This window comes from Panthera tigris, chromosome A2 (assembly GCF_018350195.1).
Source record: "Panthera tigris isolate Pti1 chromosome A2, P.tigris_Pti1_mat1.1, whole genome shotgun sequence".
Lineage (NCBI taxonomy): Eukaryota > Metazoa > Chordata > Mammalia > Carnivora > Felidae > Panthera > Panthera tigris.
This window is the reverse complement of record NC_056661.1, coordinates 19324535-19343887: the sequence shown is the minus strand read 5'-3', so window position 1 is coordinate 19343887 and position 19353 is coordinate 19324535. Positions and strand designations below refer to the sequence as shown.

The following is a 19353-nucleotide window of genomic DNA, read 5'->3' as shown; positions in this document are numbered from 1 at the left end:
AGGAACATTTAAAACAGAGTAAAGTTTGCAAACACCTTGGACTTAGCTGACCCCCACTGACTTTCATAGCCCCGAGGCAAGAGGCCCCATGGGCCTAGCTGAGGGGGAATTAAAAGTGGCTTCCCAGAGAGAGGAGCTGGGGGGCAGGGTTAGGGCTGTGGAGGATCACAGGTTCCCATGGAATGGAGACCACCTGCTGGGAGGTGGAGGGGGCAGTCTGGAACACAGTCTGTGCTCCAGTGTGTGGTTAGTCTGTGTAGTCACTGAATCCCAGCTCTAATTACTCTGTGCCTCAGTGGCCTTGCCTGTGAAATGGGGACAATGACTAGGGCTTGTGAGAGTTTGATACAGTGGACGGCCAGCATGGACACTCTCATGGGCCCCACTGGTGTTGGCACATTTCCCATGGCAATCTCTACCCCACTGAGGAGGTGGCCCACCTAGACTGCGAGCCTAGACACAGCATCTGCCTCCCCTGAGCAGAGTACGCTTAACTTCGAAGTTCATGGCTGTTCAGACCAAGGGCCCTCACGGTGCAAACAGTGTGTGCGGGCACAGTAAAGACAAATTTTGGCCCCAGTGGCCACTGGGGTTCTTATGGAGGGAGAACCCGGAACTCGGGGCATCAAAGATGGTCCCTCCCTCCCCACAGTGTGGTGAGGGGAAACTGAGGTACAGAGAGAGACCAGAGCCTGCTCAGGAGCACCCAGCTGGGAGTGGGTGTGGAGATCACTGACCCCCTAGCTCTGGGAAATCCTTGTGTGGTGGCCACTCTGAATTTTTCCTGTCCACATGTGGGAACTTTCCTATGAGGGCTCAGGAAAGCCTGTGAATGATGGGAGAGAATGGGTCCCCTGTGGCGTGTGTCCCCAGCATGTGCTTGTCCTTGTTGCACACACGTCCCTGAAGTGTTCCTGTCCTGAGTGTGGCTTCAGCATGTACAAGGCTTCCGTGTCTAAGTACTGTGTGTTTGTTTATGTATGTTTCCAATGAATTCTACAGAAGATTTAAGGGCACTTACAGGGATACATAAAATTCGAGAAGAGCCTATAAATTGGAAGTAGGAGAAAAATAAAAGAAAAATGAGGGAAAGGACAAAGATGGGGTTGGGAGGTGCTGGCGCAGGATGTGGACAAGATAGCTGGCATGGCTGTGCTCCCTGGTACACTCACTTGCACACTCACCATGGGCAGGAACCAGCTTGGCTCTGTACCCACTGATTTATCAGTGCCTGACACTTGAGCACTGTGACCCTCCTGGAGACCTGATCCAGAAGCCACTGTCAGTCAGGTGTGCCCTTGCCCTCACCAGGCCCAGCACCCTTGCTGTTAGGAGACTGTCCATTGCTGTGTCCAGCAGGAGGATTTAGGGCCATGACCTTCAGGTAGCCCCAACCATCCTGGGGCCAGAGAAGTTTCACTGCTTAAAACATTTCAAATGGCTACAGACCACCTTTTGACATATGGATGGAAACCCACGGAGCGTCACCCAGGTGACATTCGTGACAGTTGTTGGGTCTGTCCAGGCTGTGGTGCTTTCTCTGTGAGCCTAACTATGAGGTCTGGCAAGGTCCGAAGCAGCTTTCTAGCACTGGGCATGAATGTAGTGAGGTCAGCGTGTGCGAGCTGGTCTGCAAGATCTGGTGGATGTGCCTGGACCTACAGTGTGTGCCCAGGGATGGGGTAGGACCCTTCAGTGACCTTGCCCCTTTGATACTATGGGAGGCCACAGCCACCTCCCGGTCTCACCTCTGTCTCTGTCTTTCTCCCCCATACCTGATGCGTGAAGATCTCGTGTTTTCATAAGAGCAGTCAGCCTGAGGTCCTCTCTCTGTGATTGGTGCTGTCATTATTTGGCAACATCTTCAGCAGCGAGTTTCAGCAGCAAAGGGCAGACTTCCAGCCTGCAAGGCCTGGATAGGCTAGCCCTGCAGGACAGCATGGGGCAGGGAAAACTCTCAGGGCCTCGGGAGCAGCCCTGGAAGGAGGCCCCACAAGAAGCCGGCAGCACCTTGCATTTGACCTTTCATTGTTGAGGAACACCCCACAAAGCAGCTCAAAGGCTGTGTGGATGCTGAGGGTGAAGGCTTATGCGAAGGCACGCCACTCGTGAAGAGCAGAGCCAGGATTCGGGCCATGGCTTTTTAGCCATTCTTGGCTGTAAGTGGAGGGGACTCGGGGCCAGGAAGGGCTCCCCTTTGGACAGATTCTACCCTTCTGCCACTTCAGTTGCCTCGTCTTTGAGATAAGAAGCCATCCAGCTGCTGAGCACCTCCTCATGCCCTTGTCACAGGTCAGGGAGGGGGGTGGATAAAGGAAAATCAGGTGAACCCACATTCTCCCAGAAAGCTTGGGAGGGCAAGGTCGGTTTCTGGCCATTCTGGGGTTCCCTGAGAGACCTTTCCCAGCCCCTGAAGAGGGTTGCCCTCCCTGCTAGGAGGGGTGGAATGGAGGTGATGTGGGCAAAGGAAGCAGTCTTTGTCCTTCGCTCCCTGGCCCTCAGAACTGTGCCTCAGGCCCACCTTCAAACCCATCTCATGAGGGTGTTTATGGGGGTAAGTTCCCGCCACTCTGGGCCAAAGGACAGTCATTTAGATAAGACCTCCATGGCAGCTAGAGCTGTAAAAATGATTAGGAACCCTCCCGGGACCACCAAGGATTCACTGGAGCCTCTACCCACACTGACTCCTGTAACCCTTCACCCTGCCCTGCCAGGACTCTTGCCCAGAGAGGCAGGAGGGGGGCCCCATAGGAACCAAGACGGGCTCAGAGGGGGAAGGGATTTAAGAGGCCAGATGGCAGGCCAGTGACTAGGCCCTGGGGTCTTTCTCCTCAGGCTGTTGTGTGGGAGAGAGGGGCCGTGTGCCCTGCTCTTGAGGGCAGGGTCCACTTCCAAGGCCATGTTGGACCAGGGCTCCTCAAGGTGGTGAGCCAGGTAAAGGGCAGACCAGACTTGCCAGGGGATGGGGGACTCTGGCCCTGAGACCTGGAACTGATGGCTGGAACTTGAGAAGCCAGTGTCATGGGCCCCTCCACTTACTGCCTAGTTGCCAACCCATTTGTCCAGCTGCCAGAGCCTTGGTTTCTTTAGCTGTAAAATGGGGACAACAACCATACCTGCCTGTGGGGATTGTTCTGACTCAGTGGGTTAAGTGCAGAGCCCTGTCTCACCTCCTGGAGGGGAGGGCCTGTCCTCACTGTTGTCCCTCCAAAGCTCAGCGGCTAAGGAGTCCTAGGGGAAGGCAGGCAGGGCCCACTGGGTAGGGAGGCAGCAGGAGAGAGCTGAGCCAGGGTGGGTGGCAAAGGGGCCCAGACGCTGGCACAGATAACCTGTTTCCCATAAACACAGGCGCCTACACCAGCCACACGAGTTGGGAAGCGCGGGTGTGTTTACTCACACTCCCCCGTGCCGGCTGGTGTGCTGGGCACAGCTTCCCTCCCAGCTGCCTCAACAGCCGGTGGCTCCCTGCTCAGGGCGGGGAGCCAGCAGGGGCCCCAGATCTGCCTACAGTTCCATTCCCCTCGGGCTCAAGTCCCCCACTCCTGATGCTATCCTGGACCAAATCAGGAGGACAGGGGCCCTGAGAGTCTCCTCTGGTGTCCATGTGGTTGGGCTGTGATACGCTCCCTGGCTGTTTAAGAGCACCTGAGTAGACAAAGGCCTGGAGGAAGAGTAGACAAAGGCTGGAACTGTCTGGGACCCATGCCTTGAGTTTAGACCCACGCCCCCTCCATCCCCACAATCCAGCTGACTTCTCAGTGAGTGCTTCCCAGTGGGGTGTGGATGGCACCCAGAACTAGTGGGTGCACATTGCAAGTGGGTGCCGTTGCATGGGCCCTGGTGTCCCATGGACCCTAGGATGCTGGGACTCCATGTTTCTGGTTCTCTGCTCTGTGAGCACCTTATCTGAGCTCAGCTGGTCTGTGCATCATCTCCATGAAGTGAGGGCAGATTCTTGGCTGGGCAGGAGTCTCCATGGCACTGTATCGCCCTTTTGAGACACACAGGTGCCCAGTGCTGACATGGCAGTCAGGGACATTGGAGTGTGTCCTGCTAGCCCCCATGGACTTGGCCATTTGACATTGTCACCTCTGTGGTAGTGACACACCACCCTCCAGTCAGATTCCTTTCTCACTTCCCACCTGTCCACAGACTATCTGTTTGACCACCAAGGAAGCCAGAACCTAGGGAGAAAGGTCAGACTGCAAACTTCACGTAGGCACACAGCCATAGGGATGCTGCTGTCTGACGATAACAGCCTAGAGTCCAGCCCACTGTGCAGGGTGACCATGAGTGAATTCCTGCTCAGCACCCCTGATGGCTGGACTTGCATGCTTCCTGTGACAGGGAGCTCCCTATCTATCCAGGCAATGTTCCCAGGGTTTGGGAGCCTTGAGTGTGAGAAAGTTCCTCCAGTTTTCCCTGAGCTGGAATATGACCCTCTCCTCACAGGTGCCATTAGGGACCTCAGAGTTGTGCCCTCAGGAACTTTGGAGAAAGGACTTCTGCTTGGAGCCGGGTGGAGCCATGCCCACCCCCCTACCCGGGACTGCTCTCACCTGAAATACATAGGCCTTAACACTAGAGGCCTTGTTCCAAGTCAAGTCTGGAATAATGGTTGGATAATCAGGATTACCACGATTTTAAAGTCAGCTTAGAAATTCACATCTGTTTCAGAGGAGCAAAGATGGGCCACACCCAGGAATGGTCACGCAAACAGCTTGTGTTTGTGGCTGGCCATGTCTTGCCCTGGGGTGTGTGCGGGGCAGGCCTCGCAGAGGTGGGGGTCTACATGGAAGCAAGTGCAGGGAGGGCTGCACAGACTGGCCCTAGCTCAGTTGGGAGGATTTGGTTTATTGTTTTGTGTTGGGTTTGTGTCTTTTGAAAAACAAGAGATTGAGCCTTTTTATGACATGGATTTTACAGCGTAACGAGGCAGCGTAATTTCCCATTCTCAGCAGCAAGTGCACTTTTTACACTAATTGCATAATTAGACATAATGTACTAATTGCGGTAATGGATGACAGTCAACGAAACTTTAACTTTAAAAACAGGGAGGCGTTGCTGGGGGTGGTGGCGGGGGCTTTGTGCCCCTATGAGTTTTTCCAAGGGAAATCTGCTGGTGAGAGCTCCTACTGGCTGCCTCTTGGGGGCCCAGGGTCCGCTGAGCCACCAAGGCCTTCTCACCTTGTGATCTAGGCCCCAGCTCCCTCTCCTGAGCTGCCTGGCTTATGTAACCTCCCTGTCTGCTCACAGTCTGTCCCCCAGCCTCCCTTCTGCCCTCCACAAGCCCCTGTGCTCCTGCTACTGAACAGTCCACTGATGTTCCCTCCTCCCAGCCTCTGCACCTGCCATTACTCCTGCCCGGTTCACTGTTCCCCGGCCACCCCTGAGTCTGGCAGACTCCACCCAGCCTTTCAGACTCTCCCCTGTAAAGCCATCCCAATCCTTTCCTTGACAGTAACCCCCCCCCCCAGCTGGCTGTACTCAAGCAGGTGAGCCCCATTCCCAGTGTCTCTTGCATACCTCTTCCTGCTGCCACCCCTCTGTCCTTGGCAGTCCAAAGGGACACCTGTCCCCTCTGGATGGTGAGTCCTAGGAAGGCAAGGACAAGATCTGGTCCATCTCTGCTGCCCCGAGCTCAAGAAGGCCCTAGAACCGGTGGCGTGAATATGGCATGCCCCAGTGGAAATGTAAGGACATGGGGGTGGGGTGGGGAGTAAATGGAGCAAATAATGGGCCACCCAGGAGGGCCACATCCTGACCTCTTCCTCAAAGCCAGGCCAGGAGCCCTCCTCTCTGCTCCCACCCTGCCTTCATGTTCTCCATTGCAGCCCCCATAGGACCACATTGTAATGGCCTGGTGGTGTCCATGACTTCTTCTAAACAGACGGTTCATTCCAGGAAATCCCTATTCAGTATGAAGGTTGGTAATGTGGCAACCAGCATGATCATGTACAAACCCTGCTTGTGACATGACACCATATATGGCTAACTATGGAACCAACCCACCACAGGATGGTGGCAGTGTGGCATGGCCACATGAGAACTACTGTGGCAGCCGGTGAATGTCAGCAGCTGATGAACATGTGACCAAGTGGCACATAGTCCCCTGCCTGTGCACCAGCTGTGTGCTCTGAGGGTCCCTTGCCCTTGCTTTTACTGTAAGTCCCGCACTAGGTAGGCCAGGGAGGGGCTACACCCTGGCTGCAGAGAGCTGTCAGCCACACACATAGTCCAGGGCCTGGACTGTCTCCAGAGCAGCTGGGTTAGGGTTTTTATGCACCCACTATGGGGCAGCCCCCCTTGTCCCATCAGGACCTGAGCTGTGGCGCTCAGGGTTTGGGTAAAGGGAGAGCCCAGGAGCTGCCACCTGTCCTGCATCTGTCCTAGATCTCTCCTAAGTCCTGAGTGCTCTCAGTGGGAGGGGACCACAGGTACCTGGCTACTCCATTGATCCTATGGCCTTCAAGGATGATTAGCAGCCATGTCAATACCCTCAATTTTCCCTGCAAAGGCAGGAGATGGGCAACAGTCTGGCGGGAGTGAGGTTGGAGGCCTGAGATCCAGCTTTGCCCTGACTGGCTGGGGTCCCTGAGCTAATCACTACCAGTTTCCCCCACCTCTTGGCCCAGCTCAGGGTCCCTAAGCCACCAGGAGCTCCCTATCCTCCGACCCAAGGCTCTCCTGATCCTGGCACAAGTGTGACCCATTCCAATCCCTATGACCCTGTGGCCTTTCCAGTGCTTGCCCCTGTGGGCTGGCCTCAGGGGGCCCAGCCCACCATCTGTGGTCCCCTTGCTGTTCTCCGTGCAGGGGCCTGTTGGCATGAGGGCTAGGTGGTTAGGACCCTCACCAGCTGCTCCTTTCAAGACCGGGGACTGGATACTGAGACATGACTGGAGGGGGTTAGAGAATAGCAAATCACCTGGGAGGTCGTATTGTGGGGCTCCACTCCCTGTGCCCTGCCCATGCCCTGCCCAGTAACCTGAGTGGTGGGAGGGAGCCAGGATGCTGGAGCACCCGGGTAGCTGAACACCCAACTGAGCCTGGGCCTGTGAGGAGACAGCCAGCAGCAGGGCCCAGCCTGTGTCAAATCTTTCTCGTTCCATTTTCTTTCTGATTTAATTTTCCAGAGATTAGGGCCCGTTCACCTTCGCTGCGGAGAGGAGCCTCACATGCACCTGGTTTTACTCCCAGTGTTGGGTGGTTATATAGTCCATCAGGCTGGTTCTGCCAGTCCGCCCCTCCTTCTCTCCAGAATGGAGGCCTTCAGTGTGACCCTGGTTCCCTCACCTTGTGCCTCACCTTCAAGTACAGGAATAAGTGCAGGGAACCAAAGTGCACAGATTGTGACCTGAAGCAAGGGTTTTGGGTCAGACAGATCTGGTTTGAATCTGATCTCTACTGTATAACTTAAGCTCTCTGACCCTCAGTGCCCTGTCTGCTACATGGACATGATCAGAAGCGTACCTCCTCGGGTTGTCCAAGATCAGTGAGGCCAGGTGTGAAAACATCTGCCCCAGGGTGGCCAGAGCCAGCACTCCGTGAACAGCATCGTTCCCGGGGCCTCCATTGTCCCTCTTCCCCCTTTGCCCTCCTCTCCTTCCCCTCCTCGCCTTCCTTTTACTCTCCTTTCTCCCCACCTTCCTACTGTCTCTGGGCAGGTTAGGTGCTGGCTCAGGGCCAGGCCCCACTGCCGCCGGTTCTGGGACTTTGCAAAGAGCCTCTCCAGTATGACTGGGGGCGTCCAGGTCTCCAGTCCTGGGGTCTCTTGTCTCCTGTGATGGCTGTCTCTGTTTCCAGGTACCTCAGAACTTGACCCCACTCCGAGTCAGGACTGTTGGGAGCTGTGGGGACGAGGGTGGCTCTGTCTGCCCCTGTGTGCATCCAGGCTTCCTGCCCAAAGTTGTTGTATCTACAGGTGTCCTCTAGGCTCCTCTTTATGTGGAGGCCCCCCAGGGAAGCAGGGGGGCTGGGCAGAGGTTCTGGGGCCCCTGACCTTGGCCTCCACAAGCCCTTAAAATCTTAGGCTGAAAGGCTGGCCAGATATGCCACTTAACTAAAGAATCACTCGAGCTGAGAGAGGGTTGGGGTTGAGGCCAGTACTGGGCCGCACAGGGAGAGAGGTGAAGAGATGAGGGGAGAGATAGAGGGACAGGTCTCCATCACTGAGTGGGGGAGGTGCCCTCAGGGGAGGAAGCCATAGGTATCTGAGGGGAGCCAGGGACTCTTGTGAACAAAGGGCTGCAAGCTGCCTCTGAATTGTCATCCCTTGGCGTCTCAGCCACCCCTGCTCCCAGCCCTGTTCCCCCCACCCCACCTCCATATGCTCACCTGGCTCCAGCCAGCCTGTCTGCCAGTCTGCTGCCCTGACCCACTACCGTTCACCATCTCTGTGGGATAGAGCCCCTGCCTCTTCCTCCCCCATCATGGCCAGTGCCGAGCTGCAACAACCTGTAGACCTGTGAGCCCCCAAATCTTTCCTCAGTCCAGCCGCCTGTGCAGAAGTCGGGGCCTTGGAGGCTGTGCTGCTGTGGGAGCTGTTTGGTTTTTCCAATTAGCTTGCTGGGCCAAGGACACCAGCGGGCATGCAGTCCTGCTGTGGTTGTTGAGGCCCTGCACCCGGTGCACCCTGGCCTGTCTGTTGCTTCTAAGCTGACCCCAGGGACCAGGGCTAGAGGCTGGGGCTCAAGGGGAGCCAGCCCTGGCATACTTTCTGCCCTGGGGTCTCCCAGGCTTCCTGCTAGGCCTGTAGGTAGAAAGCACCTCCTCAGACAGCATCAATGGAGAGATGCCCTATCTCCCAGGGTGGGACCATCTGCTGAATGGTGTCACTCAGATCTCCCTGGGACACAGGGCTCAGCTCAGGTCCCACCCCCAGGAGCCAGGGGCACCTGGAACAGGTTCAGGGGAATGTTTAGAGGGATGAAGCACTCGGGATAGAAGGAACAAGGGCTACTATGTCTCAGGGGCTCTTTTGGGACTGGGGCACAGGCTTGGCTGGTAGTTTGACCAGGCCCTGAAGCTCTAGGATTCAGCCCTCATCTCTCCAGAAACTCCTTCTAGCCCATTTTACCACCCTTGCTCTAGAGAGGATTTAGAAAGGCAGGGAAGGCAGACGGGAAACAGGGACAGCATGAGCAAAGGTGTGGTAGTGGGCATCAGCATAGGCTGGGGACCCAGAAGCCTGCAGGGACACACCAAGTCAATGGGCTGGAGAGGCCACCAATGCTGACACCGGGGGCCAGCAGAAAGATGTCATAGAGGGTCCTTGGGACAGGAAGAAAGTGTGGCAGATGAAGCACCAGGTTCCAAGGGGTAGCACAACTGCAAGCAGGAATATGAGTCAGACTGAGGTCTAGCTGGTCGCAGAGCTCTGCTCTTGAGCAGGGAATTGGGCATATGCATTTGCCAAGGGTCCATTACACACAGGCCCAGTGCCTGGGGAGAGCTGGAAGGGAGCTGGCTTTGGCTGTATCAGTGGCATCTCTGTGTCTAGGCTCCCCTGTTGTCACCTCTCGAGCCCAGGCTGAGGTGTTGGAGACAAGAACAGTATGGCTGGAGAGGGGCTTCCCAGGAAGGCCTGGGAAGAGGGTGGGGCTGGGGGCGAGCCAACCCCAGGAGACCACGGCTGTCTGCCCAGGAATGGGAGCCAATGGCTTCAGATCCTTAGTGTACAGATATAGCAGAGAGAGTGGAGGCAGGGAGGGACTGTGATTCCTTCTGCAGAATTCTGGTGATCCTCAACAATAGCAGCAGCGACAATAGTGTAGGTTCTTTGCAGTCCTCCATCAGCCTGCAGAGAGGGGACTGCTGTTCTCTCCCTTAGTAAATCGGACACCAAGGTTCAGATGTGAGGTGACTCTTAGCAGGGTTCCTGCTTTCAAGCCCTTATGCCACCTTTCAGGGCCCTGGGGTGTGACCCTGCCACCTGGAGACCCACTCCCTCTATGGCTCCTGAGCCCTGTCTTAGTCACCATGCGATGCTGCAAGGGCTACCCTAGATCCTGTGGGGAGGAACTCCGGGGCTCCCAGAGGAGAGTTGTCAGGAGGCTGCTTGGTCCAGCCTCTGATCCAGGACTGCCGCGGCTATGGACAGCCCTGTTTGGGACACCTGGGAATGACCTTGACAGGAGAGTCAGGTGTCCGAACTTCATCCCCTACCCAGAGAAGCCAGGCAGCTGCGCCCCCTGCTGGCACAAGTGGGCCAGGGTGCACTCGGCCGAGGCTTTAGCCAGTATAGCTGGCCTCAACAAGCCCAGGGTGTCCCAGCTCCAGGCCAGCAGCTCATGCTTGGGAAAGGGTGTATTTTTAAAGCCCTGAAACCCGGGAAGGAGAGGTCCAGGAGGACCTGGCTTTGCCACTCAGAGTCGTGTGGACTTGACCTGTCCTTTCTTGTTTCTGAGCCTCAATTCCCCCCAACAGTGGGCACTGCACTCCAGGCTCTCCACATTTCCCAGTGACCCCAGACTCAGACTCCTCCTTGATCTCTGTCTCCATCACCATCTTGTCTGGGGGCCTCTGCCCTGAGGCCCAGCCCAGGGAACCCAGGGAACAGCCTGGCCTGATGCCCACTTGGGGCCTCCGTCCTCCCTGGCCCTGCGTCGAGGCCTCATGCCTCGCCCTCTAATCGGCACTGCTCTGTGGGAAGGAGCGAATTCTCCACAAATTATTTTGTTCTAAGAGAAGGACAAAAAGAAAAGAGAAGCCGGGAGGGATGGGGGGCGGCAGGAGGAGGAGACTGCCTGAGCCGGCTTTGTGTGGCACTTTAACCCTTGGACTGCTGGGTGCTGAGTGGGCAGCAGGGCAGGGGCTCTGGTGCCTGATCCCCCACCTCCTCCCCCATCAACTGCTGGAGGCCTTATCTCCCCCTCGTCTGGCTGTCACTCTCCGACCTTATCTTGCCTGCCTGTCTGTCTCTCATCAGCTGCCTCTCCCACCTCCTTATCTCCTCCTCATCACCTCTTCTCTCTCTGAATTCCTCTGGTTCTGCACTGCCCAATGGCGTGGCCCCATGGCAGCAGTTCAGTAGTGGCATATGACCTCTGTGAAGGAGTCAGCTTTGGGAGCAGACCTCCTGGGGTCATTTGGATGGACACACGTGAGTGTACAATGCACACACACATACGCACATGCACACATCCATGCATGTGCAGACACCCAAGACCCCAGCCTGGAACAAAGAGGCCGGCTGAATTCACTTCTGACTCACATATAAGCCCCAGGCTTCATCTAGAGGCCCTAACCCCATCCTACCCCCAACATGCAGGCACATGCACACAGATGGATGTGTGTTGAGCCATAACACACACACTCACGCATGCAGATGCAGACTGTCAGCTTTATACCCCCACGTGAGTGTGTGCACAGACCCAGTTCTCAAGGAGAGAGGGGCAGATTTATCCTCCCCACATGCCTCCTTTTCCCTGGTCCCTGCCCCCATATTCTGTGCGCTGAATGAGAGAGAAACCCCTAGGGGTGCCTAGAGTCCCCACTGCAGTTTCTGTAAATGCCCTGGGGCAACACCAGCAAAAAAGGGTATAGGGGTGGCTATATGTGATGCATATGTGGTGTAGTGAGTGTGACAGTGACCTCATATCAGCAGGCATGTGGTATGCCGTGTATGCTTATTGGTCCCATCTCCCCCCCTCCCCCCCAACACACACACCCTGCCTCCTATTGAACCCACCCTTCCGCCTCTGCTGCTCTCAGCCACTCTGAACTAGTCATGCGGTTGTTGCTCATGGCTCCTGGAGGAGGAACCCTGAGTCCCAGAGAAGGCAGTGACAACCCCATCCCACCAGCCACAACCAGGGCAAGCTGTGAAACCCATGACTGTAGTAGCCTTTCTTCAAGTTCAGGAGGGCAGTGGGCCCAACCCTCAGACATCCATGCTCTCCGAATGGCCAGAGCCAGAGTTGGGGCAGGGCCAAGGGCTGGATCATACTGTGCAGGGGGGATATGAAGGGGCTGTGACATGGAAATGTGGGACCACCCTGGCCTCACCCCTGGCTCCTGCTTCCTTCTAGATCTACAAGGACAACCGGAATCTGTTTGAGGTGCAGGAGAACGAGCCTCAGAAGTTGGTGGAGAAGGTGGCAGGAGACATCGAGAGCCTGCTGGACAGGAAGGTGCAGGCCCTGAAGGTAGGTGCAGTTATGTGGGTTGAGGGAGGGCCAGGCGAGTGGCTCTGCACTGTGTGGGCAGTGTGCCTACCCAGCGTGAACACGTGGCCCTCCTGGCCCTCTGTATTCAGGCTGAATTCACTGGCAGGGCTGTGCCCACCTGGACTGTGGGCAGCAATGGCAGGAACAGTTTTATCTGGAGGGTGACCTGGGGTCTTGGGGCTCTTGTGCGGGCATGAAGGTGGGGCCCAGGCAGGCTTGGAGTTCTCAGATTCCTCTCTTCTATGAGCGTGCCCTGGGTGAGCATCTGCTGATGGCTGGGAGGTTAGGCTGCAGCTCTGATGGGGGGGGGGGGGTGGGGGATGTGGAACGGCCCCAAATGCCCCACAGAGAATGTGGAAGCCATGCAATGCTAGGGATTGGAGCCCCTGCTCTGCCCATGACCTTGAATGTTTCTCTGCCTCCCTCTGAGCCTCACTCTCCCCCTCTAATCTTAGAGAGGTTGTGCCTGTCAGCTCCAAGGTGCTGCCATTCTGGGAGTTGACAGACCCTACTCAGCTGCACTGACCACTTGTACAAAGCCAGCAGGCCTGTCGAACTCCACCCACTCCAAGGGAGTGCAGGTGGGGAGGGGCTTCTAGAGCTACAAGGTTGTGCAGTAAATGAGGGAGAGTGTCTAAGCTGCCCGCAGATCAGAGGCACAGCTGCCACTGCCCCAGCCTCAGCCTGTGTCAAAAAGAGGAGTCCAATAAAAAGGAATGGAGTACTGATGATGCACATGACAACATGGATGAACTTGAAAACATTCTGCTAAGTGAAAGAAGCTTGCCACAAAAGACCACCTATTGTGTGATCCCATTTCTGTGAAATATCCAGAATAGGCAAATCCACAGAAATGGAAAGTACATTAGTGGTTGCCTAGGGCTGGAAGGGAGGGGGAATAAGGAGGGACTGCTAATGGGTACAGGGTTTCTTTTTGGGGTGATGAAAATACTCTAAAATTAGATTGTGGTGATGGTTGTACAACTCTGAATGTGCTAAAAAAAAAAAAAAACCAACACTGAATTATATACTTTATGTGAGTAAATTCTGTAGTATGTGAATTGTATCTCAGTAAAACTATTTTTTTTTAAAAGGATGAGCAAATCCATACAAGCCATACCCAAGCTCAGACCAGGGGCCTGACAGGGTTAAATCAGGTCAGTGACCTAGCTCAAGCCCCCACCACATCCAGGCCCCAAGGAGAGAACCCTCTTCCCCAGGAGCTGGACCCTGCCATCCCCCTGGGGTCCCCTGCCCATCCTGTGTGACCTGGAATCATAGAATAGGGGGAGGCTGGCATGCTGGGACCAGGGTCCCAGAGGAAGTGGAGCCTGAAGGCCTCCCAACCCAGGGTGGATCCAGACGACCCAGAGTGAGCCCAGCCCCAGTCCAGCCTGACCTTCAGGATCTCCTGGTCACAGGTGGGGAGACAAGTGGAGAAATGAACTGCCCCGGGGAGGAGGCAAAGCCCAGTCTTCAACTGGGACAGCAGTCCCAGGGTAGGGCAAGAGTGTCTCCCCTGACTGTGAGAAACATTCTGCTGCCCTATCCATCCAGCATATCATGTCCCCTCCTTGCTTTTCCTAGAACTGGGACTGACCTGGATCCTGTCCCCTCCTTTCTTGCCTCTCTTTCTCTCTCTCTTCCATTCATTCCAGACTCCTCATTTGCCCACTACTTCCTTACTTTCCTCCATTTTACAAAGTGCGGGCAACCAGCCCTGAACTTGTGTTGAAAGTTTCTGATAAATTTGAGAAGAGGCATCCTTTGGGCCTGCTGCCCACCTTGGCTTTAGGACCAGTTCCCTCAATGAGAGGTGCTGAGTGGTGGCAATGACAGATACCTGACTTGCCCTCCACAGATGGAGCCCAGGGCCCAGCCCCCTGCCCATCCTCCCCGGACACTGCAAATCTGAGGTCCCTCCCCAAGTTCTTCTCCCCAGTTCTAGACAAACTATCAACCTTGATAGCTTGGCAGGGAGGGTAGAGCCCAAGGCCTGGGTCCTGATCCCAACACTCTCTATACCCCACCCACATGCTGGACCCTGCCCCTCAAGGCAGGGCAGAGGTCTCTCTCCTTCCCACTGCATCTGCAGCCTAGCCCATGGCCTGGTACATAGTTGGTGCCAAATACAAATTATTTTCTTCTTATTTTTTTAAAATTTATTTAAGTAATCTCTACACCCAGTGTGGGGCTCAAACTCACAACTCCAACATCAAGAGTTGCATGCCCTTCCAACTGAGCCAGCCTGACATGCCACAAATTATTTTCAATAGAAGAATGATGGGGGAGAGCCTGAAGGGCTCAGTTGGTTGAGCATCCAACTCTTGATTTTGGCTCAGGTCATGATCCCAGGGTCCTGAAATCGAGCCCCACATCAGGCTCCACTCTGAGCATGGATCCTGCTGCTTGGGATTCTCTCTCTCTCTCTCTCTCTCTCTCTCTCTCCCTTTCTCTCCCTCTCTCTCCCTCTCTCTCTCCCTTTCTCTCCCTCTCTCTCTCCCTCTGCCCCTCTCCCCTGCTCTCACATGTGCTGTTTCTCTCTCTCCTTCTCCCTCTCTCTCTCTCTCTCTCTCTCTCTCTCAAAAGAAAAAAGAATGATGGAAAAGGGCATTCACTGTTTGGGCACTCACCATGTCTTGTCTGTCACAGGTTACTCTCACTGCAACCCCATGATGGAGGCCCACTTCACAGAGGGGACAGAGACTCAGACATGCCATGCATCAGGCCAGGATGTGAACCCAGGTCACTCTGATGCTAAGCCATGCCCTTGACTCCCACATGATTCCAAGGTGTGCACAGAGCCCACCACGCTTACCTTCCCAGCACTCTGCTGGGCCATGAACCCCCCTGCTGCAGTGCCTCTGGCTCTAGGCCCACACGATGCTTCTGTCCATATCCCCAGAGGATGCAGAGGACAACCATCCTTCCCCTGCCTTGGTCCTAATTGTTCAGGATGAGCTTTGGTCTTAATTGTGTTTTAAATTTGCTTTTAATCAAGTTCTGGCCCTTCTTTCCTTTCTCACATTTGTTTGCAGCCTGGGTGCATATGGAGGCAGGGATGTGGGGGCCTGGACCCCTTGCCCCCCCATCCATTGTTCCTCTCTCCCTGGACCCCATCCAGTAATCCAATTTAAATCCTCTTGCTCTGGTCTGGAATTTTAATTTGGGACTTGCAAAGAGAAATCTGAGCAACACAGGATGGAAGTTCATTGGCTCATCTAATCAGGGACAATCAGACATTTGTTACGAGTTTCTCCAAGCTGCACAAGGTGATTTATGCAGGCAAGAGTCAGGGAAGGAGCAGGGCCAGGTCAGGAGCCTTGCAACACAGGCAACCAGCATTCCCAAGTCCAGGAAACCTGCTAGGGCCTTAGCTTTGGAAACATGGAGGGGAGCTGTTTTATGAATTCTACTACCAGGGAGATGGGTCCTCTGAGCCAAGGCCCACTCTCTAAGGGTCTTGAGTGCCAGGAGAGGGAGGGAGGTACCTGAGTTCTTACAGCACATTGGAGGCAGAGTTGCCTTAGCAACTTACAGCACATTGGAGGCAGCCCAAATCTGGACTCTGTTGTCCTCCCTGCTGGGGCCTTGACACACAGCCCTTGTCAGAAAGGTCATTTCTTCCTGGTTGTATTTTTTTCCTCCAATGAGTCATCAACATTCTCTAGTGGACTACTGTGTGCCAGGCTGGTGCTGGTGGGCAGGGGGAGGGCAGGCCCTGCTCCTGCCCTCACAGAGCACTCAGTCTAGTCCCATCCCAAGCCTTAGCATCCCTCTCTGTAAAATAGGGACATGAGACCATCCCTGCCCAGTACTTCTGGTCTCAGTCTCATACCTCCAGGAACCATCATTTATAAAGGCCACAAAGAAAACAGTGTCCCCAAAGGTTGTGCCACCTTCAGCACCATCCCTGATACCTCTGTTCTGTGGCTTAGAGGAGAGGCTGTGAGAGGAGATACAGCCTTGATAAGATCAGGAGTGACCTGAATGCAAGGGGTTCCAGCCTCCTCTCAGTGGTGGGGCCATGGGCATTGTGGTTCAGTTGTCTCAGTTCCCAGAGAATGGGAAGCCCAAGGCCAGAGCACTGAGGGACATCAGTGTGGCTAGAGCCTGCTCTGGGGAGACCCTCTTACCTCAAACTTCAAACAAGCCAGAGGCAGTGGAAAGGCTTGACTGGGGATCCAGGACCTAGAGACCTCAGTCCTTAAGCTCTCCCCTTCTACCATGCCCATGTTCCCCATGCTCCACCTCAGGTACCTCCTGCTATTCCCAGGGCCAAGACCTTTCCAGACGTTGTGCCTTTGTACCTTTGTCTTCCTATGGTGTTTTTCAAACTTTTTTTCTTTAAGTGGGCTCCACGCCCAACTCAGGGCTTGAACTCATGACCCTGAGATCAAGACCTGAGCTGAGATCAAGAGTCAGACATTCAACCAGCTGAGCCACCCAGGTGCCCCTTGTCTTCCTGCAGTGTTTTGAAACCTGCTTGAACATTGAGGTCACTTGGAGAGATTTTAAATGGTGATGCCCAGGCCTCGCCCCAAACCAAGTACATCAGATTCTCCAGGGATGGGGCTGAGCTTCAATATTTCTCAGTGCCCCACAGATGATTTATGTAGATTCAGAAGTCAGAATGTTTCCCCTAAAATGGGCAGAAATAATTCCCTCCCATGATCATTGGCCTCTTTCTTAGTGCCTATCAGGTGCCCAGCCTACGATGAGCCAGAACACTCCAGATCTCTCCAAATCCTCTTTACAAGCCGAGAGTATCATATCCTCATTTTACATTTGAGGAAATTGAGCCCCAGAGAGTTTAAACCACTGGCCCTAAGCCCCACACCAAATTCAGGCTTTAGATCTGGGCAGCTGGGCTTCAGACCCCACAAACTGCCCCCCAACACTGGCCTCCTCTGGACTACCACCGGTAGCCACATGGCATTTGCTGACTGCAGGGTGTGGACAGGGCTGAGGGAAGAAGAGATGGGGCTCTGGCCTCCTCTGATAGTGGCTTGCCCTGGAATGACCTAGTGACCTTGGGCAAGTGCCTGCGCCCACAGGTTCTTCCTTGGGCAGTGGAGACAGACACGGTGCACCCGTGAGGCCCAGCCCAGCCTCGTGAGGCCCAGCCCAGCCTTGTGAGGCCCAGATGGATGGGACAGGGGGTGGCGCAGCTGCAGCCCTGGATCTGGGGGCTCCAGTGGGCAGTGTTCCCACCCTCAGTCACCTCTCTGGGGAGCGAGCATCATTTAAAGAGTAAAATTAAAAACCCTTCTGCACACAGCCGCCCTGCTTTTGCCGCTAATGGCCACTTAACCCAATTAAACTGATGCATTGTTGGCAGTGTGGCCAGGTCTGTTCAGGAACTGGGCCCTGGGTTGGGTGCTCAGAGGAATAGAAGGAATGAGCCAGGGAGGGGGCCGGGGAGCCCCCCCTCCCAAGCTGTAGAGCAGACCACTCCTGTCAGGAGGGAGCACACTCCACCTCGCTCCTGCTTACTTGCTGCTTTTCTTTCCAAGGCTTCATCCAAGGCAGGGTTTCTCAGTGTCAGCACTACTGACATTTCAAGCAGGATAATTCTTGGTTGTGGGGGCTGCTCTGTGCACCGTAGGATTGCTCAGCAGCGTCCTTGCCCTGCACCCACTAGATGCCAGTAGTACACCACTCCCCCAGCTGTAACAACCAGAGATGTCCCCAAATCTTGTCAAATGTCACCTGGGGGGAAAACTCCCTTACCCCCAAATCCTGGTTGAGAACCACTGGTGTAATGGGACAGAGAGATGCAGCCATGATGAATAAAAGCCGCATAAGCAGGGGACATTGGGACCTCAGAGAGGTGCAGATGGAATGGGGCAGCTGTAGCAGGAGGAAGATCACTTCAGTTTAAGAGGGTAAAACTGAGCTTGGGGCTGCCTGGAAGAGGCAGCAAGGATTTGGGGGGAAGAGTTTGGCACTGAGACAGCCAGAGGCTGGTTCAGAGCTGGGTCCTCAGCTGCACTGATTGATGGGGGTTGGACGGGCAGATCAGCCCTGAAAGGACAAGGCCTGGAGGAGGCCTGGCCCAGAGTAGGAGTCTCAGGAACATTTGTACAACAGGTGCAAGGGCTGTGACTCTGTGTTCTGGCTGGAGGTCACCCTCTGGGATCTGACTGCAGACTGGGAAGCTCTAAAAGCCACAGTAATGGGGGACAGACAGGCAAGGGATTCTGTAGCATGGGCTGCCCCCGCCCACCCTTCTCCGTGCAATTAAAAGGTGTTTACGTGGGGCCGGCAGTGGCTTCTGCCTCCCCTTCATTACAAACATTAAGAGATCTTGACCCTTCCACTTTCCCGCTCTTGAAAGGAGCCACAGACACGTAGAGCCAATTAGGCGCACGCGTGGGCGCCAGGGGCCTGAGCAGCCTGTTCTCCCTGATTGCGACGTTTAAGGCTGATTATTCTCCCCTCACCCAAACAGCGCTGCTGCTTCCTGGCAAGGTGCCAGTGCCACCCAGAGGAGCCACCTGGGGCCCCCAGGGATGGGGGGAGCACAGAATAAGTGAATGGACATCTGTTGAATACTTCTCATGTGGGAACTCTTGGGGACCCCCACCTAACAGAGGGAGGCAGCAAGAGAGCCGGCCAGCAAGGAAACAAGGACGGGGACCTGGGCCGTGGTGAGCACTCAGGAGAGACAAGGCAGCATGTGGTGGCAGAGTGACCACTCAGGAACAGGGCTCAGAGGGAGCTCCTCCTCCGAGGTGGCCTGAACGTGTAGGGGAGGAAAGGTAAGCTGCTGTGCACTCCCCATATACCCACAGGCCCTGGGAGTCAGCGTGAGCCTTGGGCAAAGACACGCCGCTCCCAGCAACTGGTGGAGGTGTACATGGGGATGGCCTCCTCGGAGGATACATGGTGTGGCCAGAGACCCCTAGGAGGCCGCAGCCTCAGCCAGCCTCCCTGGAAACGAAGAGGGAGGTCATGCAGGTGGGGTGTGTCCCCAGGATCCTTAGGGGAAACCTCATTCATCCAACCTCATCCATCCTACTCGCCCTAGCCAGTGGTGGTCAGATGAAGGCCTGGCTCGGCCTGTCAGGCTAAAGAAAGGCCGAGCTGTGTGTTTGGGCCAGTCTTCCCTAGTTCCTAGGATTTCCCCTGTAGAGCAGGCTCCTCTCGTGGCTCCTCCTCCATAGTACAGGGACCTCAA

General features: G+C 55.3%; 1 protein-coding gene across 5 annotated transcripts in view; it reads left to right on the top strand.

The window, feature by feature from the left end:
• The window catches only part of CACNA2D2 (calcium voltage-gated channel auxiliary subunit alpha2delta 2), a 142119-nt gene that overhangs the window by 60036 nt on the left and 62730 nt on the right, over positions 1–19353 (top strand). For all 5 annotated transcript variants that reach the window (XM_042979023.1, XM_042979022.1, XM_042979021.1 and 2 more), the window contains exon 3: positions 12033–12149. In XM_042979023.1, the coding sequence (XP_042834957.1) occupies positions 12033–12149 (117 nt within the window). The remainder of the gene's footprint in view (positions 1–12032; positions 12150–19353) is intronic.